Source organism: Cebus imitator, unplaced genomic scaffold (genome assembly GCF_001604975.1).
Source record: "Cebus imitator isolate Cc_AM_T3 unplaced genomic scaffold, Cebus_imitator-1.0 Scaffold500, whole genome shotgun sequence".
In the NCBI taxonomy this organism is placed as follows: Eukaryota; Metazoa; Chordata; class Mammalia; order Primates; family Cebidae; genus Cebus; species Cebus imitator.
In genome coordinates this window covers 1,362,120-1,387,130 of record NW_016107815.1, presented here as the reverse complement: position 1 = coordinate 1,387,130, position 25,011 = coordinate 1,362,120, and the positions used below count along the sequence as shown (strand labels likewise).

Below are 25,011 nucleotides of genomic sequence, written 5' to 3'. Positions count from 1 at the left end.
ACTGCTCTGCAGAGGCCCAAGGCAGGAACTGTGCCCCAGGAAACTGCCCTCGGCTCCCCACCAGGCATCCTCTCCCAGCCTGCCCATCTGAGGCGATGACGCTTTTCCAAGTGGCAAATGAATCATGTCAGACCAAAAGCCATTTTAAAAGTACACTTTGTAAAAAACCCATGCTACAGCACATTTCATTTATTAATTATGCTATGGATTAGGGATCAAAGTGGTAGAAATCTCAGTGTACTCGAAATAAATGGCTTTTGTGGTTACCTAAATCCTCAGAGTCCCCTGGAATGTAATTCCTTAGGCAAAAGCAGCTTCCTAGACTTCTTGCCCCCCCCCCCACCAATAATATGGGGGAGGATGATTACTCAGCATCAGACCTGCATGATGCAATTATTTGGGCTTTTAACGTTTTAGTTACATGAAATATGGAACTCTTCCCTTTTGAACTGCCCTCCTGGTGACGGGTTTTTAGTTTCTTTTATTGAATCTCAAGCCCTTCTCCTTCCTGTTGTCTTCTACCCTCATCACCCCACTTCCAATTTTAAATTCAAATTAAAAATAACATATAAAGATGTTGGGATTCAAACAAATCCCAAGTAATTCGCACTAAGGCAATGGGGCGCAATACTCAGCACACAAGCTTTGTGGTCAGAAAGGTCTGGATTTGAATTTTGGCTCTGCCAATCGCTTCATAAATTAACTGCTTTAAGTTCTGGTTTTCTTATCTCTAAAATGGGGATAAAAATTGCTTCGAGAGGGCCTGTTGCTAACACTGATGAGATAAAACATAGAAAGCTTCTGTCCCAGAGTCAGGAGCCCAGGACCACAGCTGTATGTGACCAAGAATTCTTTATTGCCCTAGCACTTTCAAATTTTCCAGATATGGGTCCAGTCCACAGTTTTTGCATCTTATTCTAAGTGAGTTGCTTTAAATTATATTTAAATCCTAGTTTAGAAATTAACCCCTGGCTTAGATTCTTACCAAAGAAAACTAATTTCCTTCAATGTGGCTGTTAGAGAGCAGACATCCAATCAAAATCAAAGTTCCTGCATCAATTATCTGCAGAATTTGGAGCTACTTAGAGTGGGTACAAAATAAAAGCATAGAGGAAAAAACACAAATGAATTTGAGGGCATTAAAATTTAAAACTTCTTTCTTTCAAAACCCATCTAAAGCTAGGCACAGTGATGTTAACCTGTGGTCCCAGCTATTCGGGAGGCTGGGGCAGGAGGGCCTCTTGGTACCAGGAGGTAGAGGCTATAACAACACACTATGCTCTTGCCTGTGAAGAGCCACTGCAATCCAGCCCGGGCAATACAGTGAGACTCCATCTCTAAAATAAAAGGTAAAAATGAAAACCCATCTAAAGCTATACTTTAAAACACCACAGCCTAGGAAAAGTATTTCCAACACATATAATCAGATTTCCAACTTATATAAAGAGCTCTTATAAATCAATAATAGAAAACTATCTGATTCTTTAAAATGAAGGCATTAAACCAGGCAAGCCACAGAGGAGAAAATAAATATATGACCAGATGCTCAACCTCAGGAGTCATCAAATAAATGCAAATTAGGTAAGATGCCATTAAATACCCAACAAATTGGCAAAAATTTTAAGTCCAACAAGATCAAGCATTGGTGAGATTATGAGGAAAGAATTTATATGTTGGTGATGGATACTCATTGATCCAATCAACTGATCCAGTTGTTCTGGAGAGCTTGACAATGGCATGTGAATTAAAATGACGACCAGCAAACCCATGCCCTACCAACTCCTCTACTTTGGCATGAACCCTAGAGAAACTTATAGGTACATACATACCTACATACACTTGCCCACGAATGGTTATTACAGCATAGCTTGTAAACTTAAAAAACTGTAAGCAACCTAATTAACCATCAATAGAGAAACAGAAAGCTATAGTCTATCCGTATAATTAAATGGTATGTAGCAGTTAAAAAGAATGAGCTAAATTTCAATGTACAATTTTGATAAAATTCAAATGTGATGATGAATAAGAAAAGCATGCTGTAAAATAAAAGATTAAAAAAAAAAACAGAAAAGAAAAACATGCTACAGAATGTTATGTGGAATGTGAAGCCATTTATGTAAAATTTAAAAACCACAATATTATATTATAGTTTATAATACATAGATCAATATATTTAAGTATTTATAATACATAGATCAATATAAATAGAGGTCAAAAAGTATCAAAGCCTGAACCCCATTTTCATATTAATAATATCCTGGGAGGGAAAATCATGGAGTAGGAGGGGAACAGATTAATAATTGTTATTTTAGGTGGCAGGTACAGAAGTGTTTGTTATTCTTTGTACATTTCTGTATTTTTTTGTTTTGATTTTAAAAAGAGCTAGAGAGCAATCAGTCTCACCTGTCCTGGAGAAGAGACAGAACAATCAGATACAGCCACTAAAAACAGGGAAGCCCACCTCTAACTTTCTCCCCAAAGCTGTTAGTGTAACAACTTTGAGATAGACCCCATAAGGGGAACTGCCAAACATCAGGGAAGACCCTAATACTCAAAGACCCAAAATCAAACAAAATATAGATTAGCGAGTGACTATACATAGCATTAAATGGTTGGTGATTTGAGAAAAAAAACAAAAACCTTCCACCCATTGTAACTTACCAAAAAGATTTGTGATTTACCTTCAAGTTTGCAGACACACGTGGTATAAAAACAGGTATCATTTGGGATGAATAGAAGCCTCATAGTGATCCAACTCTCCCTTTTTTGGTTCCTGTCTTTGCCATGAGTTCATACCTTTTCCTCCTAGGAACCCACAAAGCCTCACTTCCTCAACAGGAACTAACAGCATCACAAAAGAATGACAGGCCTCCAGGTTCCCTGGTGTAGCCTGACCGGCACCAGTCAGGTCTGGTGCCCGGAAACCTGCTTCTCCCCGCCTGTATGTGTCCCTGATTAAGGCAGCGTAACACTCAAGGGTGAGAGCCCTGGCTCTGATGCGAGACTCCTTCGGTTCCAATTCCAGCTTGCCACCTCCCAGCTATATGACCTTGAGCACATACATCATCTTCACCCTAAGCCTCAGTTTCCTCATCTGCCAAATTGGGATAATGACAATAATAGCTCATTCATAAGGGCATTGTGAGGATTAAACCTGACAACTTCATACATTTCTTAGAAAGGTGCCTGGAGCCAGTAAGTGCTCAGTGAACATCCAGTTTATCACGATCTTGTCCTTCCTTCTCCATTTCTCAAGGCATCAGTTCTCTATCGAAATGAGGGTTTTGCATCACTAGACCTCTAAGTTTTCTTTCAGCATGTGAATCCTGGGATTAACTCTAAGATTAAAAGAAAAATCCAGAACATGGGAGCCAGCATGAGAGAGAACCAAAGCTCTGGTCTGTCATTTGCAGACTTTGTAACGGAGGCTCCAGAACAGTACATGACAAAACGCTCCCAAAGCCCCATCCCTCAGCTTCTGTTCTGACCTCTGGTATCACACGCCTGCGCCCAGCAGAATCCCGACAATGCACACCCTTGCTCCATATCCAGCAGGTTCTACTTTGCCAACTGAAAACTTCTAGAGGAAATTCACATAGGCATCCAGACACCAGAGCACTTAGCCAAGCCCAACCCTGTTGGCCTCTGTATGTGGTGCTGGCCACCCCTGTAGTCTCAGCCTATTTCCCCCAAGCCAATGGACCGCCCTCCCTCTCCTTGACAAATGCCCTCTCTACCCACTCACTTATTCCACACAAACGTCCAAACACGCACTAGCTCACCGTATATCCTTATTGCCTCTCAATGGGCTTTATTTTTCAAATTATGTTCTGAAATTAACCATGAGATTGTTGGCATGAGAGCTGTGCCTGTGCCCCATGCCAGGCTTGAACTCACGGTGTAGCAGATAAATCGGGAGGGGGGCATCATGGGTTTGCACCAGAAAAATGAATCAAATAAGTAAGTTCATTTGTATTTATTAAAAAAGAAGAAAGAACCCCTGTTATTCCAAATTAAAAGTTTAGATAACATTGAAGTTATCACTCTCTTGGAAATATCTTGATTTCTGAATCATGCAACATCTAACGGAAAGGTGGGAGGAAAAGAGAAACAGAGTTCACTGTTGAAGTCCAGTTTTCCTAACTCTCAGAAATATGGCGGGATCCACTATAATCATTCACAGGTAGAATGCACAGAAAGTAGGCTGAATCCACACTTCACGCTTGGTGCATGTATCATGCCCTCAAGACACAGGGGTCAGGGAGACCAAGGAGACATCCCAGCCATGGGAAGAACAAAGTGAGATCCATCAAGCCAGCTGAGCCACAGTCCAGCTCCTCAGCCTACATCCGTTGCCTTGGGTAGGTCCCTCATTCTGGGTTCGGATGAAAAATGTTCCCCTCTCCCTTCGTTTCATATGGAACAAGTTTTTAAACGGTGAGTCGGTAGGACTTTTGTTCACCAGGACGTCTAAATGGACATTTGACAGGGCTGTGATAGATCCAGTAGGGGGCTCAATTTCTGACACTTTCCCAAAAGCTTGACTGCCTAAAACAGCAATGACAGCTGTGACACCTCTACAGCCCTCTTTCTCTCTCCTCTTTCAGCCTTGGCGGAAATTAATCCATCAATGCATCCTTCCCCTGGAAGCCCTGACACATACGGCCTCAGAATCTCTCTCAACACACTGCTCCCAGCAGATGCACCCAGCCTGCCATCCAGGTACAAACACGGCACTCAGCTCAGAGTCCTCCGATCAATGCTGTAGCCTTTTGGAGCTGCACAATCTTTTCACAGTTTCTATGTGTCTTGAAGGAAAATGTGCAGAAGCTTCATCAAATAGTGAAGTTGTAACAGTCAGTCAAACACAAATAACTTGTATGCTGAGTTTGCCACCAATTTTCCATGATTTAAAAAAATAACGGTTCTAGTAATACTAGTAAGTGGTAATAAGTAGAGGAGACTGCACAAGACAAGTTAAAGTGATGCCTCCCTATTTATGTTATTACATTATTGTGACATTTTTCAGCTAACAGGGCAGTATTTCATACTATTAATTATCTGCGGGCTCTTCAATTGTCCCAAGGAACAAAAATAAGAGAGCTTTAGGGCAAAGAGGAGTATGAAAAAGAAAACTCTTGAGATTCCAAAAATATGAAAATAAGAATTTCACAAAAATACCTAAAGTTCATTTTCAGAATTCCCCAGGACCACAGGAGAGAATCATGGAAACTCCTTTTTTTTTCTTTTTTCAGATGGAGTTTCACTGTTGCTGCCCAGGCTGGAGTGCAATGGCGCGATCCTGGCTCACCGTAACCTCTGCCTCCAGGGTTTAAGCAATTCTCCTGCCTCAGCCTCCTGAGTAGCTAGGACTATAGGCATGCGCCACCACGCCCAGCTAACTTTTTGTATTTTTAGTAGAGACAGGGTTTCTCCATGTTGGTCAGGCTGGTCTCAAACTCCCAATCCGAGGTGATTCGTCCACCTCAGCCTCCCACAGTGCTGTGATTCCAGGCGTGAGCCCCCGCACCCAGCCGGAAACTCCTTTTTTCATACCAGCCTCTCTCCAGAAATCATTTGTGGGGGACAATCGTGTATACTAAGTCTCCTTCAAGCAGTCCTCAGACTAGCACAAACCAACATGTTCTTGAAGGTAGGCGGGTTCCACTCTCAGAGGGTTCTCTTTACATAGCGATAGAAGAATCAGTTCATGGTCTAGCATTTTTAATTCAAACACATTAAAAATCCAAAAGAAAAACATGTCATTTTTATAATAAACATAAAGCTTGGCAAACTATTAGTTAGAACTCTTTTGGTCGTAAGGAACAGAATACTATTTCTAACTTGATTCCTTACCAAATAGCCCAGGATTGGAACTGGCTACCCAGAACTGCGTGGTGCCATAAAGGCATTCCGCCTCACCCTTTTACCCTTCCACAAATGAGGGTCTTCTATTGAGTCAGGACTGTGTGTGTGTGTGTGTGTGTGTGTGTATGCACATGTATGAAGGCAGTTGCAAGGAGCCACAGATTTAGATCCTCTCTGTGTGGAAAAGACTCATACTAAGTATCACTTCTGTCCCTTACCTAATCACATGTGCAACAGAACCAAGTGAAACATGGGAAGTGTAGTTCACCAAAATTAAGAGAGTGAGGGTGGAGTCAGGAAATACTATTATCAGAAAGGAAAAAAAAATGTGTAGTGACAGATGTCAGTTTCAGAGCCTTATTCCATTTTGAATGCTTGATTTCTTATGCTGGGAGTTCAGCACATAGGTGTTATTCTCAATACCTGAAAATAACTTCATAATTTAGGAAAAAAGCAGAGTAACAGCCAACTCGATGCTTTCCTGAAGAGGGATGGGAGGGGGCTCAAGGAATACTGTGGGAAAGATGCCTGGCCATTTTCTAGAAATAGACATGGCCTCTCCCAGTCAAACTCACTTATTCAGCCTTTGACAATGTCTTGCCTTGGTCACTGTAATTCTGAGTCTCAGACATTCCTTCATTTATAAGCTTTGGCTGAAGGGGGCTGGTACCTCTTTCCAGAAAAACAACTTTTTTTCCTGAGTTCCAACTGAATCATCCCAAAAGTTTCACCAGGAGCCCTCTGCCCAGCCATGTTCCCCTTCAGTTACAAGACACTGTTTTTAGACTTTATTTTGTACCTCCACCCATCAAGGTTGGTGTCTCCTTTCAGTCTGAAAGGGCTGGGGGGAAATACTTCTCTTAGGATCTCACATGTGTTCTTGAGTTGGGTCTAACTTTACGGGGAGAGTCAGAGGTACAGCTTAAAGACAGGTCTTGATAACATGCCCCCCTCTGGGACAATGGGATGGATCAGTCCCCAAGGCTGTGCTGCTCTCAGCTTCCCTTCTTTCTTCAGCCTTTTCAAATGCTTGCTGTTTTTTCACCCCAGCACCTGGCAACACAGACAGTGTCCTGGTGAGAGAAACAAGCATCTTGTGCCATCAGAGCGGGATGGCAAGAGTAAAGCCTTTATCCCACTGCTTGGACACATGGTGACCCCATCTCATTCAAGCCTAGGTGATGCACTTGATCATGGTCCAGAATGCCCTGCCTCTGCAGGCTCAGGCCAGACAACAGATTGCTTCACACCATCCAGAGCTCTTCAGCAGCCTCACATTGCAATCAGGCTGCAGCTGGACAGCTGGCATGCGGCACAGGTGGGAAGCATCTGGGTCCCACTCAGGGAACAGCACTGAAAACATCAGCCACGCCCTGCTGGATGAGCCAGGGTCTGATGAACGGGGACTCACTCAGCCTACAGGTGCCCCTGTTGCCCCAGCCATCTCTCTTCCACCAACACAAAACTCGAAGCATGGCCAGAGCCTGGGCTTAATGACATTTAGGCTCTCCGTTCTAAGGTCTTGGATCTCAAAGCCCCGCCATCTCAAATCCAGCTAACCTGCTGGATTTACACATCCTGATGTGGAAACTGGACATAGCAACACACTTTCCAAGCCAGACCCCTCTGGGTCCCTTGCATCTTAGTTTCCGGTACACCCCAGGGGACTATTCAGAAATCCAATTGTTTTCTCCTTCTATGATAATTAGTGTATAAAGATGAAAATCTGACCGGCAAGCCATTAACAAAACAATCATGAAATGACTTCATACAGCCTACTACATCAGTCTTAAAACATATCTATTGTCCGTAATCAACAATCAAGTTCTAGATTTCCAAGTTGGGTTCTCTTAAAGAGCCAGTGTCCCCATCCCAGGATTCCTCAGAATCAGACAGTTTAAACCAAGATTGAAGAAAGACAGGAGCCCTCAGCCTGGCTTTCTGGAGCTTTTGTGCAACCACGTTCCACACAAACGTGGCCGTGGCAATTAGGCCTGCTCTACGGGGAGCTGGAATGTGTAAGGGTGGATTATCAAGTTACTGGCAAACCATGCAGTGTCATAACCCAAAATTATGTTTCCCCCAAACATGCTGCCCCATCAAGTAGAAGGTACACAGGTGTCCAAACCCTTGTGCTAACCAAGATAAGATGGTTCTGAACACTTTCAGGTTATGATGAAGTCACACTCATTCCAAATGAAATCAACTCCAGTCCCTAACCAGAGATTGGTTTTCTGCTTAACTAACAAAGCACCATTGTGGGAGGAGAGAGCGAGCCACATGTGAAGAAATCAACCATGGGACTCCTTGGCTTCAAGAAACTTACAATCTGGTTGGAGAAGCATGCCCCATCCACAGAGTTAATCAGCGAGACAAGCAATGACAAGCAGGACAGGCCGAGTGCCAGATGAACAATTTTGTTTTATTTACTGGGAAGATAAACATAGTCAAAACCGTGAGTGTAGCTCTAAGTAGACGCACATTAATTTAAAACAGGCTCCCACGCTTCGTAAACAGAGCAGGTGCCGAAACAAAAACAACTTTCCAAAGTAGGTCCCCATCTTGCCCGGGTGTTGGGAAGAGCTCTGCAGCGTGAGGAAGCCCTCCTCAAGGGAAGGCCTCCAAGTCCCCTGCAGAGTCAAGATCCTGCCCTAAAGAAACTCACTTTGCATACCCCAGTGCTTCCCTAAACCTATTTTAGGAGAGAACTGTTTTTTCCAGTAACCTTGTTAACATTCAGCGAAACAAATGTCAGGAAACACTAGCCCCAAGCTGAGCTGCCAGAGACTCTTCCCCCAAGCACAACAGGCCCCAGCTTGAGAAATGGTCAAGAACTGATTTGAGAGGCTGCCAGCCCTCCCCACATTCATTGTGGGCCGACCTTAATCACAGGAACCAACAACATCTTTGACAAGTGGGTGCATTTTCCCAGAAACATAATTCAGGGTCATAATCCTGACCAAGCTCACACATAGCATCGAATAAATAACACCTTTGCTCAAAATATGCCATTAAAACAAAGATAATAGAACTAAAAAATTCTGCAAAAAATTTAAAGTTGTAAGAGTATACTCAAGACTTCTACAATAGCCCTAAATGAACTGAGTATATTCAAGGGCTAAGGGGTACCTAAAACATATAAAAATTATGCTGCGAGTTATCTAAAGTAAACACGCACCACCATTCTATAAAATGGAAGTACATCAGCTGACCTTGAAACCTACCAATCATTTAAGAAATGATGGTTCTGTTTCCCTGTTTTGAAGGTGGAGGACTTGGGGGAGGCTGAATTGGATGGGCTGAGTCTCTGTTCTAGGGTAGGGTGGAGTTAAGGCTATGTCTCTCTCCAAGGAAGCCTGAAATTTTTTTGTTGTTCAATTCCCCAGAGACATTAAAATCATTCCAACCATAACTCTCTTGCGTACTGCTGCTAGTTACAAATGCTGAGAACTTTCAGGAAAATAATTTGTGGCTACGGATCAAGAAATGTTTCAACACTTTGTTCTTTTCCACCTTTTGTCCTAGGGGTCTACTCCCAAGAAAACAATAAAAGGGGAGGGGGAGGAGGGGACAAAGATGGTCATCACATGATCATTCACAGTAGCAGAAACAAAAGGAGACAATCTGAAGGCTCAACAATATGGCATTGATTCAGTAAATTGGGGTTTAATCATATTATGGACTGTTAGGTGGTCATTAAAAATCCTTAAGCATTTTAATGACATGGGGAAGTGCTTATTAACTACAGCAATTTTCATTTTAAATAAACAGAAGGTTGGAAATACTGAGCACTATGAGCTCAAATATATTAAAAGCAAATATAAATATTCATACATTCAGAGGAAAAAAGTAATGTAATCTCCAAGTGGTGAGATTATGGGCTATTTTCCAAACTGTCTACAATGAGCATCAGGTTTATGAATGAAGAAGAGCTACATTGAAAAATAAATTTCACTTACTTTGGAGGTAGAACTTTTAAATACAAAATTAGCGATTCCCATCCATAAGTAGTCTAAGATACCAGTCACTGATGATTTGAATTACAACTAATAATCATTTTGAAGAGAAGATGTGGAGTTGTGAGGAGTATAATAGCTACCTTCAAATTTTCAAGACATGCAACTTGAAACCTAAGCAGAATTAAACAGCAAAATATGAATCAAGGAGTTGAGCATTTCCAGGAGAGAGACTGCAGCTCCCTAGAAAGACAGAACTCTCTTAGGAGTTCATATTGTACCAAAAAGAAATGGTCTACGTTCAGGAGATGGAGCCCTTGTCTCTGGAAGCGTCCAAGAACATCAGGGGAAACAGCTACCAAATAGGGCTGAAAAAAACAGGGGAGGGCAGTTGGTGAAATGGCGTGCAAGTTTAAGGTCCTGACAATTTTTGTGATTCCAATAGGAAGGGGCTACAACTGAGGTCCCACAATCCTTCTTGATGGGTTATTTTCTATTGCCAGGCTGTTACCTGCCACACAATGAACCCAAACCTCAGGAATTTCAGAACTCTTCACCAGAGGACAGAGTTCCTGAAAGGAGAGAAGGAAGCTTTGGACATCTGACCATAGGCTCTATCATGGCCCCGTGTCCCCTTTGGAATTTACACCACTCACTCCCTTCAAAGCACCACAGATCCCATCTATCACTTCTTCGCCACCAAAAGATAACCCGATTGCCTGGCTCTTCCTATTAGAGACTCCTAGTTCTCCTGATAAAAGAATGTTCTGGCAGTGCCGAAAGGTTTGCTTTATGTCCTCAGACAACACAGACACCCTGACCACAGCCCTGACTGCGAAATGGGAAAGTTCTGACTCAGTGGCTGCTAGGAAACACAAGTCAACTCTTTTAGAGAGTCTGGCTGAGTCATAGATAAATGAATAAAGTAAATAAAAACAAGAAAGTATGTAAGTGGTAGAGAAAGTGGAGATAGCCCAAAAGCAAAACATTTTAGATATTCAGTGCAGTGTCGCATCCCATATGCCCCAAATATCCTGCCTGCGGGAAATACGCTGGCCCTCCCCACCATGTGACAACGAGCTCTTTGCAGCAGTCACAACACGACACCCAGAAGCGCAGTCTCTGGCCTCCCTGATGCATGTCCCACTCTGTAGTGAAGCCAGCAGGCCTCCTCCAGCCATGCCCACCATGCTCAGGTGGGGCTGGGGTTCCCAGGGCTCCAGGCTGCTCCCAGCACACCACACGCATTGTGCTCTAAGCGCCCACCTAATTGTCTCTTTCCCAGCTTCTGTCTGGTGGTTGAAAGGATGGTGTGCTCTGGAGCCAGGCCTTCTTGTTTCACATCCTGACTCCCACGACTGGGCAAATCCCCACCTCTCTGGACCTAGTTCCTCCTCTCTAGAACAGGGTAACAGCCTCTATAGCAACTGGAAAAAGCCTCACGTAGGAAGCGCTACAGTCTTTGTTGCCGTTATCATTCATCGCTGACTCTACTCTCTCTAGAATGGCTTTTTCCCACACTAAATATTTGCAAAAACAATGAATCAATCAATCAATGGCAAATACAACCTCTCCAAAAAGACAACACTTGTGCCGCTAACCTGCTCCTCCTCCAATATTTCCCATTCAGCAAATGGCATCTCCATCTACATACCTTTGACTCTCCTTTTGCCCTTAGTGCCAATAACTAACCTATCAGCAAGCTCCACTGATGTTTCCTCCGTATCTGTCTACTTTCACCATTCCCACTACCAGCACTTAACAGAGACTCCTATGGAAACAGCCAACCTGCTCAAATGACTCCATAATGCCAGATCCTCACCATATCCTGCACCCCAAGTCACTCTCACAGAGCCCTGTGCAACCCCGAGCCTCCCCTCAAGCCAAGCACTTTTCCCTTGAGGACTTTCATACATGTGTTTCCTTCTGCCCACTCCCCATCCCTTCTCCTATCCCTTCACCAAGCCAACTCCAATCAAGCCTTCAGATCTCACTTTTAATGCAATTTCCTCCTGGAGCTGCCCAGGCCTGTAATTCCTGCCAACTTCTCGGTCGAAATCAGGTCCCCCTGGTCATACCCTCATGGGCCCTCTACTCTTTGAGGGCACCTGGCAGAGGCCCTCCCACAGAGGTAGGGGCCACTGTGGCTTTTCTGGTGCTCAGCAGGCAGCACAGGGCCCCTCAACACATGACACGTCCCAGCAAGCATCCGCAATCCACGTCAAACACCCCATCGAAACAGCACATGTGTTTAATAACCAAGAGGGTGCTTCTCTGGGTCATGTTTTAAAAAATTAATTATAAGTAAGTTCCCCTGAACTCTTCAGAAACAAAAAGCAAAGGTTCGGCATGCCCTCTGAGCTTCCCTGAAAATGCACAGGGTAGACGGCAGAGACTTTCTCTGAAGTTCTACACATCGTGCATTATTTCATAAGAGTTTTCCACTCTCTTGCAGCATTTAAGCAGTAACAACAAGAAAAGTACACCACCAGAGTCTGGCAGGCTTTGTTTCTCGGGATTCAGCCTGCTTTCTTATCCCACACCTCCATGCTCATTACACAACAAAACACACAAGACCAAGAAGCACTAGAAATCCACCCCAAGGTAAAATTCCACATCGACTTCAAAAGGAAACCCCCAAGATAAAATTGTAGGAACTTTTGAAGCCTTTTACCGTTTTGTAAGATACATACTATACCAAAATACCACCATTTTGGGTACAGAATCTTTTTTTTGCTGGATACAAAGGAAGCTAAATGAAAGTCTTTGTATAGCAAAGACACCGGAGGTGGTATCCAGGGAGCGGCTCCTAACCCCACAGCTTACCAGCCAAGACTGACTCAAACTCTACCACTCAGCACAACTTAGCAGCTTGGCACTCATTTTTTAAGAGGAAAAAGGAGCAAAGAATTAAAAATATAAATTTCAAAACTCCACCAAGAAAGGAAAAAAAAGCTTAGTTATGTGAATGCAAAAATAGGATTGGGGAGGCTGGCGGGTGGGTGTCCTGGAACTTGTGGCTAGTGTCTCTGAGTTGTTAAGAAGTCAATGAATTTGTGAGGGGTGCGGGGAGGGCAGAAGGGACAGGGAAGGCGGGAAAAGGAAGGTTACACAACACTGATGCCTTGTGTAAACTCCCAGTTCTTGGCCAGCCAATGAAGGCATCGTCCCTGTTGGAATCGATTTCCTCTCTCCTCTGAACACAGATTAGGAATCACTGGATTATAACAAACACGATGCAGTATCAGCTACAGGAGCTAAGATTTATGGGGTTTACTCTTAATTTAAATATCATTTGATAAAGTTGAACTCCACTTGTTAAGAACATTTATTCTACACATTAATTTTTTTCTAATGTGGTAACCCACATACCACATGAAAATAATCCAATCAGATTAATATATTCCAAAGAAATGCTCTCAATTCCCATGTCAAGATTCTGCCCCAAATGGGTACTGGAAAAAGTTATTCTTCTTAGCAATCTGTGAAAGTTGTAGTTTCGAATGATTAATAATAAACACTGAATACATCTCTATTTTCCAAGTTAGACATTAGAAATAATCATGAAATAGCTTGGCCCAAAGGTTACAACAATTCCAAATTTCGGAGAAATTAGGAAGCAATCCTCAGACAATTATTTTGAAACATGTCTGATGAAACACTGCAATGTGACAACATGTTACTTAAAAGAATGAAAACAAAGTGTGAGCAAGAACCCCAAGTGTCTGGAGAAAAGTTAGCCCTTCATCAGCGACTCTAAACATGAACCAGACCCTCTGGCCAATGTTGAACTGTACAAAGGCAAATGATGTATCAGCCACAATTCAGAATGTGCCCTTTACAAACACAGACACACCGTACCAGCCAAGGTACAGCTGGTTTTGGTTGGCACACTGCCTTACGTTTAGCAAAAATGTGATCATAAATTTGTAGTCTTGGCCGGACGCGGTGGCTCATGCCTGTAATCCCAGCACTTTGGGAGGCAGAGGCAGACGGATCACGAGGTCAAATGATCAAGACCATCCTGGCCAACATGGTGAAATCCCATCTCTACTAAAAAAATACAAAAAAATTAGCTGGGCACGGTGGCGTGTGCCTGTAATCCCAGCTACTTGGGAGGCTGAGGCAGAGAATCACTTGAGCCCAGGAGGTGGAGGTTGCAGTGAGTAGAAATCGCACCACTGCTCTCCAGCCTGACAGCAGAGCGACACTCCATCTCAAAAAGTAAATAAATAAATTTGTAGTCTCAAAGTGTATGCATCCTCAATCCGAAAAACTATAGGTAACCAGGTGGATGAAGAAGGTCAACAATTCAGGACCTTTCTTCTACTCTGCTTTCCTATCTCCCTCAACTAAGTCCTCCTCCCCAGAAATCCTGCTGCTCATGACCTGGAGTCAGGTGAAGATTACAGAAATGCACCATCACAGGGCTGACTTATAGAACCAAAGTCACCATTAATGACAAGCATTCAAGTATCTCACAAATGTGACCACATTTGTCCTTTTGTCCAGGTTCATGGCTTTTCTCTTTTCCCCAGCTCCCAGAGCCCATCTTCCTCCATCAGCCCATCCCCTCTAGGCAATGGCCATTCCCAGGTCCCCCTGAGCACAGCAGAAAGCACAAAAGATTCTATGACAGTTGCCAGCTGTGGCAGCTTTGGACAAAGGTCTCCATCTACAAGATGGTGTGCATGCCCAGGGTAGCTGCTATGGTCAACACGCCTGCTAAGAAACGGTACAGAAAAAAAGGGGTCTAAGCCCCTCGCTGCACCCATGGCCGAAATCCACACAGGCTCTGGAAGGAATATTTTGCCAACTCCTCCAGATCATTAATTTCTGCATAGGCAAATGAGATGCGACTGTTCCTGTGGGATTTCAGGGTGGCGGATCATTGCTCTATCCACACAGACAAACCCCCACTCTTGCACGGAGGTAATGTTCCCTGGCATGGGACCCACAGATCCTAAGCACAACCACAGGGCAGCGCCCACTCTGAACCACTGCCGCGATTCTCATCTTCTCTCCTCACTCAGAGAGAGAAAACAACAGAGAGATTTTAAAGATAAGGTCCTTTCTCTGTAGCTAAGACATAAATGTGGGAAATTCCCATAAACCATTGCCAAAAGCAGAAAAATACATTTCAAAGCCTAAACCCACGCTGGGAAATTCAGGGAGGTGGGAAAAGTTAAACAGTCTTCTTCACTTTACTCTCTAGGTGTCTAGAACTGTCACACTTCTTTAAAAATCTCTGTATGTTTCTTAAGATTTTTTTTTTTAAAACAGGGCATTCACTTTTAGAGAAACCTGCATCAGAACCCCTAACCAGCAACTTCTTTACACTTATGAACTGTCCCTCACCATGACCCAATTTACAGAACCAGGCACAGCAAGTTACTTTCACCTCCCATAGGAGAGAATATACCACAAGGCTCTAGAAAAGGAGCAGAGAACCGGATCCAGGCCTTGCTCTGTCCACTGACGCAGCGTGTGACATTGGGCAATTCACTTAAGGCATCTCTGGGCCTCAGTTTCCTTTTCTGAGGGCAGGTTAGGCCTATATGATCTAAGGTTACTTCCAGCCCTGAAATCTTGACCTGATAGGAGCAGACGTAATTATGAGCATCCATTTTATTGTGGAGTTGGAGGAAAGGGGAAGCTTCTAGCAAATGTCAACCTTCTTTCTGCGTGCCTCACTTATATCAGAGAAGAGAAGACATTGTCACAAATGATGACTCAAAATGTGGTTTTACAGAAATAAGTTATTTTGTGATATATACACACACATATGACAGAGGTATAATTCATTAAATAACACATGCTCAATTAAAGCAAGCTCCAAAATAAGGAGGCAGTTAACCCAAAATGACAGAATGCATCTTAAGATTTTTCTACTCTATAAAAATTGTAAAACAATTTTCTTAATTACAATGTAGAGGCAAAATGTATTTATGAATAACATTTTGTGATACTTAAATGAAAAATACATGATTGATTCATGCTTTGCATAATTCTAACTGTCATGGATTCATTATAAAAATGTCTTCCATTAATTATTTCAAAAGTAGGAAGTCCAGCTCATGTTATAAATATGTAGAAGGGAATCTTCAAATAAGGCTGAGCTATCTTCTCAAGGTTAATTTATAAATTCCACCCTTAGAGCCTACAAAGCCCTAAGAAAATACATTAAAAATATATGTAGACACAGACTTGTAGTCTCACTACTAAAAACAAATGCTTTCTATCTCAAACTCACATACCTTCAAAGCCGTGGATGTGTAGATTAAATTCCATTTTAGCCTTTCTAAGTTCATTTCTACTCTAGGTCTACAATCAGCCAGCCCAGATGAAATTTTTCTAATGTTAGTGTAGAAATTTACCAACAAATATTAAGATAAATTGGGGGAGAGGATAACAGGCAGGTTTCAAATCCAGGACTCCCCTTTTGAGTTTTTTAATTCCCTCTTCTTCACCTCACCTCCTCTGAATGTATTTTTATAACTACTCTGACACCACTTCCAGTCTCCTCCAGACCATGGTGATCGTGTCCTATGAACTAGAGCCCACGAGGCTAGATTCTAACCAAATACATGGAAAGGAGTGGAGGAAAAGTTTGTAAAATTTCCAGGTAGGTTACAATCATTAAGGTCCAATAGCAGAAAACGAATACCTTATAAACTATATCCAAGAATATTTCCAAAGAAACTTTGTTTAAAGAAAGAAAAAAGATGACAAATAAACCTGTTATCATAAAAAAAAAAAGCATTTTCTTTCTCACCCCTCCTCCCCACCAATAAAGGAAGCCATCATCTCCGGGAGGTTACTTACGACGATGTGTGCTGGCGAGGGAGAGCGGGCATCTTTGAGGGCTTGTCTGCTCTGGAGGCTCCCTGCCTGGACATCAAGCAGTGGCCATTTCATCTGGAGATACTGGCAGGAGGAAACAAAAGTGAAATGGAAAATAATGAATTCAGAAAGTCAATGCAAAACAACTAGCCGAAGAAATAATTGCAACATGGGTCAGAAACTGAACAACTTACAAGCATGCAAATAACCATTAAAAAAAAAAAAGCATGCAATACCAACAGGTTCTTCCTTAGAGTTCAAGTTTAATAGGTACACATATAGAACATGAATGTTACTAGCAACTGTGTTTTTGGTCTGTGCATTCAAACTATAGGGTAGCTTCAGAAAAAAATGATTTCATTACCGCTATCTTAATTTGGTGGGAGTAGAGGGAAGTGGGAGAGGTGGGGAGGAAGAGAAAAGAATATAGAGCTATTCCAAAGAAAGAAAGTAAAACACAAATCTCAAGCTGGAAGTGTCCTGGCAAACCATCAATTCCAAATCTGCTCCTTCTCAACCTCTGTTTTTCAAATGCCATCATCCTTCACTTTAAAGGAAGTCAAGTATACATGAGCAGCTTTCCTTTAGGTAGCAAAAGCTATTTGAGTAAGGCGAGCATGCAGTTCCTCATATGATCCAACAGTTCACTCAACAAATATTACTTCTTGGTAAAGGATGCACAGTGCCAGACACAATGTATACACTCATTTCAAAAGACCAGGGGAATTCTTTAGCATGCATAGGTTAACCATACAGATAAAAATAAAGGTGTAAGTCAATTCTGTCTGTCCTCAACTTTCTCCAAGCTAGAAAATGAGTATGTGGCCCAAGGGAGCTACTTCTGTCAAAAGCGATCCGTTAGCTTTCAGTGAGGTTTGAACAATCAGTTGACTCAACTCCTCATTTTGCAGACAAAGTAAAATGAGGTGAGGTGGCCTGCCCAGTCACGGCGGGACTCGGCCCATGTATAAGAAACTCTTAGGCATTTAACTTCTGTTGATAACATTACAACAGTCTCACTCAGGAAATCAAACAGAACTTAGACACAAGGCTTAGATGCACATCGAGGCAAGCTTTATGTTTCCCAAGGCCAATTCACTGATCCATCAGTGAATGCTCAGAGGGGGTATAAGAAGACACCTTGATCATTTCAGAGGCCTCCCTAAGCAAAATAAATGGCTAGTTTTAATATTAATTCTATACAAAACTTTAAGGAACACTGAGTACTACTCGCTTTGTGTACAGGCTTGTGACAAGCATTAGGACATACAAAGATGTCTGCTCTCAAGGAGCTTATGCCAGCATCAGGAGCCTTACTGACACAAGTACATCAACACCAAAGATGGTGACACTGTGACAGAGACTCAGGGACTCAGGAAATGCCAAGAAAGGTGACAGAATTTCTGGGATGAGAGACTGTGGCAGGCTGCAGAGTTACGTCTTGGTCAGAATGATTTCAACAGAAAGAAAAAATACAGGAATGGGCAATACAGAAAGAAGGGTCTGGACAAATCCCACAAGAGACAGAAGTGCGAAAGCCATCCACAAGCCAGCCTACAAGTTCCGCAAAGATACGACTGCTCAGCAAATTAAAACCAAATTTGGTTACACCTAAAGCTGGAAGAGCACTGCCCAAGAACTACCTGCCGAAGTGCACAGTGGATTTTCCCATGACGCCTAGCATCTAGACAAGGTAGGTGCGTCTGCTACAAATTCAGAGCTTTCACCTAGAGGCCTCCCCCGGTGAGCAACCTGGTTACTAGTCTGGTCGTGTCTGTGACTCGCCACAAGGCCCTGCATCAAATCCCTTTGCTTCGGTGATCTCTGGTTTTTCATCTGGATACGAGGGAGTCGTCCTCTCTGTGACAGGGGAGTCTGCCCCAAACACTGAAAGACTTCTAGGACTCCAAGCCCCCAGACAGTAAATACCAACAGGAATGCCCTGGGTCATCCTTACCATCACACAGATGATACTTCTTTGGGAGCGGTATCATCTCAAGTTGAAAACCGCTAAAGTAAGTATTTCCAGAGTCTCCATCTGTAACCCAAGCCAGAGGGCTCTGGGAATCTAGGCTGGCCTGTCTCGCCCCAACTTCTTCCCATTCTCACTTACCACATAACAATATGAGCTGCATTGGTCAAAACCACTCAATAGAGTCATTTCCTTGAGGCCAACCAAAATGGACACCCACCAACCCTCACCTCTCCATCTCATAAAAACCCGTGAACAAAATTGCCAAGTGCAGTCGACACCCATCTACACCCCATGCTATCCCCCAGTGGGGAGAGCTGGATTGGTGGACAAGTTTCCCATCTTTGGCCACCTGTAAAACAGATTTGATTACATCCAAATACCAGCTCCGTAGAATTAGGAAACTTAGGCTTTGTTTAAGGTGACAGACCTGCCCTGAGGACCCACCCACAAACTGTCATGCCCATAATGCAGTATTAACATGGAGACTTATCATTCTTACTTTACATAAAAGCTTCATTGTATGCCACATCCAATCTCCATAGGCTACCTGCACCACATATTTTTATGAGCCTACATTTCAGCGCTCCAAGCCTACAATACACATAGTTTTCAATTATGTTAGAGCGGCCCAGGATCACTGCCTATATAACATTACTGTTGGAGGAAATGAGACTCGGCCCCACTGCCCAGAGAGAGTTAACCAAATCCAGATGGTGCAGGAAGACGGCCCCAGTCCTGCTGACTTGCAGGGACTCCGCAGCGACAGCCCCAAACTCTCCTTCCCAGTGCAACTTGATGCCACAGAACCACTGGGTACACACAAAAATCCAAGCCCGTTCCTTGAATCTTAACTGGCATTCAGGCTGATGAAGTGCCTTTTGGGGAAATAAGTATTATGTCAGGATTTTCTAAAGGAAGCTATCAACCTTCTCCAAAAGTGATGGGTTTCCCAGGTTCCTTCATCTTCTACAATTGGTCCTTATTAATAAGGAAAATAAATAAATAAATAAATAAATAAATAAATAAATAAATAAATAAAGGGAAGAAAAAGGAAATTAGGTGCTATTACAGCCTAGAGGAAAATCTTTTCTTTCCTGGAGACATTAAGCAGCAGGAAATTCTATTTTGTTGGGTCCTAAAGGAAGACCTGAAGGAGGGGGCATCTCAGATTTACAGAAGCGCTGGAACCCTGTGCCACGTTTTCCCAACCATTTGACTTGGTTTTATATCCTTTTGGGGAAGGGGAAAAAAATGTTCCCACCATCCCATTATAAAACAACAGTGGGCTCCAGCTCTTTTCCTCTTAGGCTGTTCAACGTGGAAATTATGAATTGCCTATAAAAACATTCAACTTTTCAACAAACTGCAATCAAATGGGGCTATGGGAATTCCTACATTGAAAACTGTTGGAAGGGAGTCTGCTCAACTTTCATTTAAAAAAAAAAAAAAAAGAAAGAAGGCCAACTTGGCTTAAGTATTTCATCCTTTGTTAAATAATAATGTTCTGATCATGGCCCATTAGAGTTTTTCCCCAAATCGTATTTTGTGATATGTCTCAGGGAGCTTAAGTTAAGCTTTGGACCTGTGAGCAAATCTTGAAATACATGCAACACCAATGGCCTGAAAGGAATCAAAGCAGTTGAAAAGAGTGTTAAATTGCCAGCAAAAAGAAAAAGGTAAGCATCTCTAACTTTTTTTCTCCTCTTCCATGTCCCTCAATGAAAACAGGGAGAAAAGACAAATGAGGAGAGGTTCCTTTGAGAAATAGTTTTAGCAGAAATCAGCATCTACTCAAGCCAGACTGATGGAACCTGATCCCATGGAGGTGCCTTCGTTTTTGATAATCTACCATCAGCAGCAAGAATGTCGAGGATGGGCTGCCCTGAGAACCTGCCCCCTTACAGTTGCTACTGAGGGCTCTGTATAAATTTATTTTCTAAACAAGCATAAAAACTTAAAGGACAAATGATAATGATGATGATGATAATGATGATGGATGGTGATGATGATGATGATGATATGGCAACAAAGTTGCCAGGAAACTTCACATCCTTGATAAAACACCACTGTGGCTTCCAGTATTTCCTTTCAATCACTCTGCTCCACAGATGGACGGGCAAGTGGAATTTATCCCTTTATTTGTTCAGGACAGGGCTGGCAAACTTTTTCTATAAAGCAGCAAACAGCAAGCATCTTAGGCTCCGAGGCCCATACGATCTCTGTCATAACTACTCCACTCAGCCATTGTAATTGGAAGGCAGCCACAGGCAATGAATGTATGTCTTGTATCATGGCTGTGCTCCAGTAAAACCTTATTTATAGATACCGAAATGTGAATTTCACATCATTTTCCTGAGTCAGAAAATATTATTCCACTCCTGATGTTTTTCAACCATTTAAAAATAATAAAAGTGCTGCGTGCAGTGGCTTAGGCCTATAGTCCCAACACTTTGGAAGGCCAAGGCCAGAGGATTGCTTGAGGCCAGGAGTTCTAGACCAGCCTGGGCAGCAACACCAAGACTCTACAAAAATAAAAAAGGTTAGCTGGGCATGATAGTACATGCCTGCAGCACAGGCCTGTAGGTCCCAGCTACTCAGGAGGCTGCAGCAGGAGAACTGCTTGAGCCCAGGAGTTTGAGGCTGCAGTGAGCCATGACTGTACCACTGCACTCCAGCCTGGGTGACAAAATGATACCCTGGATCAAAAAATATTAGTAATAATGATAATAAAAGTCATTCTTATCTCACTGACCAGACAAAAACAGGTGGCAGGCCAATTTTGGTCTATGGGCCATAGTTTGTCATGTCTGGTTAGGGAATAAACGTGTAGAGGCCTGCCCACGTCAGATAGGGTGCCTTTCCTCGCCGGGCCTTCAATCCCAACAGCCACATGCAGGCATGTAGGAAAGCATGTCTGGTGGCCCAAAAGCAACGTTTTGGATTGACTCAAGTTGGGAGGGAAAAGCTTGGAAAAAAAATCGAACCCTTTAGCTGAGGCCTCCGTCACAAGGTCTAACCACTAGACCACAATCTCACCAAAATAACTAACCCCTCCTTTCCAAAATGGAAGTTTTAAAAATCCCTGAACAATTCTGACTGGAAAACGTTCAGAGCGAGACCCTGTCTCAAAAAAAAAAAAAAGAAAGAAAGAATGAGAGAAAGAGGAAAAGAGGGAAAGGAGAGAAGGAAGGGAGGGAGGGAGGGAAAAAAAAAGAAAAGAAACCCAATTATTATTATTTCTTTTTATTTTTGAGACAGAGTCTCACTCTGTTGACCAGGCTGGAGTGCAGTGACAGGATCCCAGCTCACTGCAACCTCCGCCTCCCAGGTTCGACTGATTCTCCTGCCTCAGCCTTCTGAGTAGCTGGGATTACAGGCACATGCCACCACACCTGGCTAATTTTTGTATTTTTAGTACAGATGGAGTTTCACCATGTTGGTCAAGATGGTCTCAAATTCCTGACCTCAGACGATCCTCCTGCCTCAGCCTCCCGAAGTGTTGGGATTATAGGTGGGAGCCACCGGGTCTGGCCAAGAAACCGCATTAATTGGATACTATCCTCATGATGGCTTTCCACTGTTAAATCCTCCTAATCCTCTAGTGTCAAAGTTGTACTCCTGGTTTTTATAAAATACGAAGTCAGTACTCTGCTTATGCATCCAAAGCCAAGGAGACTGCCAGGCACAGCACATCATGTCTGAAGTCACTAAGCCTCCTCCCCGGCAAGGTGGCTGCTCCTAACCTCCCAGTGCAGCGTTGCCACAGGCCGTTCATTCTGACCCCCTACAAGTATGCAACAAAAAAGACCGCACCACGGTGACAACTCTCATATCATTACACTTTACAAAAGAAAAGATGACCAGAGGCCACTCACCATAAAAAGGGAAATACCAGAAAAATGTGCAAAGTAAGAAAATAGGAAGTACAAGTATCCAACCCAACAGCAGACACTTATTTCTTCAGGAACTCAGATTGTGACATACACCTAATAGGCACACACACGTCTGTTAAAGAACAGGCCTGATTGTCTCTTTCTAAACCTATTTCGTTTCTCAGAAATGGAAGATGGAAAATTCAGCTCATCTTCTATTAAACAAGTAACTCCGCCTGGGGGTCAGGGAATCCCAGTTTACCCAGAATGGTTAAAATATAAGAAGTTGTGATTAATATTCTGCCCTACCCTCTGAATCATACAGGTACCAAAGTTTTCCAGAATTTAGCATTGATCAAATATTACCTAACATGGAAACGCTGTGAAACTATTTCAGAAGTCCCTTCAGAATTGTAAGGGGCATCATTACAAAGTCCGTTTAACCAGTTTTTCTGCAGATACATAAGGTGTAGGAGATTAGGCTTCTTTGTTCTAGGTAAAAATATACTCCAGGAATTGCAGCTTTTGAAAAAGATCCAAGAGCCTAAAACAGAGGCTCTACTTGCCTATAAAGCATGATTGTATAGAGAAGGAAACTCAGAAATGTGTGATTTCTGTTGTTCAGCATAAATAAGTATGTACCATAGTTACCTAGGAAAAGAAAACCAAAGATCTCAGAAGATTGGGTAGATAGACTCTGTACTTGGAGAAAGAATAAAGCCATAGAAAAATTTCAAGCCAGGCCTGGTGGCTCATGCCAGTAATCCCAGCAATTTGGAAGGCTGAGGCAGGAAGACTGCCTGAGCCCAGGAGTTCAGGACCAGCCTAGGTAACATAGCAAGAGCCCATCTGTACAAAAAAAAAAAAAAAAATTAGCTGGATGTGGTGGTGTGTGCCTATAGTCCCAGCTACTTGGGAGGCTGAGGTGGGAGGATTACTTGAGTCCAGGAGGTGGAGGTTGCAATGAGCCAAGACGGTGCCACTACATTCTCCAGCCTGAGCAACTGAGCAAGGCCCTTTCTCAAAAAAAAAAGAAAAAGAAAAAAAAGAAGTTGGGGGGAGGGAAGGGAAAGGAAGAAATTTAAGTAAGATCTTAAGGTTGAGTTGCGGGGGGAAACCAACAGAGTCGGAACTCTGAAGTTTTTCCCTTAAATCACTATCTCATTTCTCACATAAAAGGAATACAGGGAAAGAGAGGTAAGATATCAAGGCATCTGTGTGAACAGTGTAATGGCCTTATCTTCGTCCCTATCAGTGGGTTTATGTAAGATTTTCAATGAAATCCTTATAGTCAACCTTTTTCTCATAAATATTTTTAATCATAATGATTAAAATCATATTTTTAATCATAAAGAGCACTACTAGTGTATCACTTCATATTTAGAGGGTATTTTAGAGTTCAAAACGGCATCCACAATGACCCTGCAAAATAAATGAGCAGAAAGGTGAAAGTAACCTGTTAGCAAGGAGGAAGCTAAGGGCAACAGAGCAAGACCCAGACTGCCTGAGGTGACAGGGGCAGGTGGCAGTCAAACTCCAGCACACCGGCTGTGTTTTCGCTTATCCTGACTTACTTTACAAATCCCTTCTCTTACCTGGTTTTCTTATCAACTGTCAACCAGGATCGGTGTCTCAAAGTACATGGCAAATAGAACATCTCAGTGTCCCCAAAGTAATAACAAGACTTTCTAGCATCTAGCATCTCTCCCTCCCAAGTCTACGGGCAAACACTGAATTGTTTTCCAAGGCAATTTTTCTACCAGAGCTAAGGAAGCCACTGGTGTGATGGAACACAACGAAGCAAAACAAGTAACTAACCAAAAAATCCAATTAATGAAACTTGGGATTCACTGTTTTCTTTACCCCACCAACCCTTCAACAGCCCTGTCCCTAAACTGCTTCTGCATTTGCCAGGCTAACGGTTCTGCAGGGAGCCTGTAGCACAGCAGCTCACAGATGCACAATCCGTATGGAATTTCACCTCCTCTCACACCCAGTGGGCCCCACAGGCTGAGATTCAAGCCTTCCTTCTACCCTCCCGCAAAAGTCACGCTTCAAATTATGAGTCCGTGCTCCCAGGAAAAGCACAGCAGAAGGGGAAGAGGCTAGAAACCTATTTTCCGGCCCAGCTCTGCCACCTACCTGGCATGTCACTTCATTTCTTCACTGGGCAACCTCTTCTCCACTCCAGTTCTAAGTCTATACCAAGAAATCAGGAACATGATCTAAAAGTCTTTTTCTATTCCAATGCATGGATTCCTGCAGCATTTACTATTAAGCATATTCTGTGTCACATATGGACTATTCTGAGGCCCAGAGAAGTCATCTAAAGACACAGTCAATGGGACAATAAGCTAATCAATGGTGCAGGAATTAACATAAAGAAGGTAAGTAGGGCCAGACACAGTGGCTCACGCCTATAATCCCAGCACTTTGGGAGGCCAAGGTGCGCAGTTCAAGACCAGCCTGGCCAATACAGTGACAACCTGTCTCTACA

General features: G+C 42.9%; 1 protein-coding gene across 4 annotated transcripts in view; it reads right to left on the bottom strand.

Annotated features, from left to right (window-relative positions):
* The window catches only part of LOC108292702 (transcription factor 7-like 2), a 142,192-nt gene that overhangs the window by 36,983 nt on the left and 80,198 nt on the right, over positions 1–25,011 (bottom strand). For all 4 annotated transcript variants that reach the window (XM_037733212.1, XM_017513764.2, XM_017513765.2 and 1 more), the window contains one exon: positions 16,650–16,751. In XM_037733212.1, the coding sequence (XP_037589140.1) occupies positions 16,650–16,751 (102 nt within the window). The remainder of the gene's footprint in view (positions 1–16,649; positions 16,752–25,011) is intronic.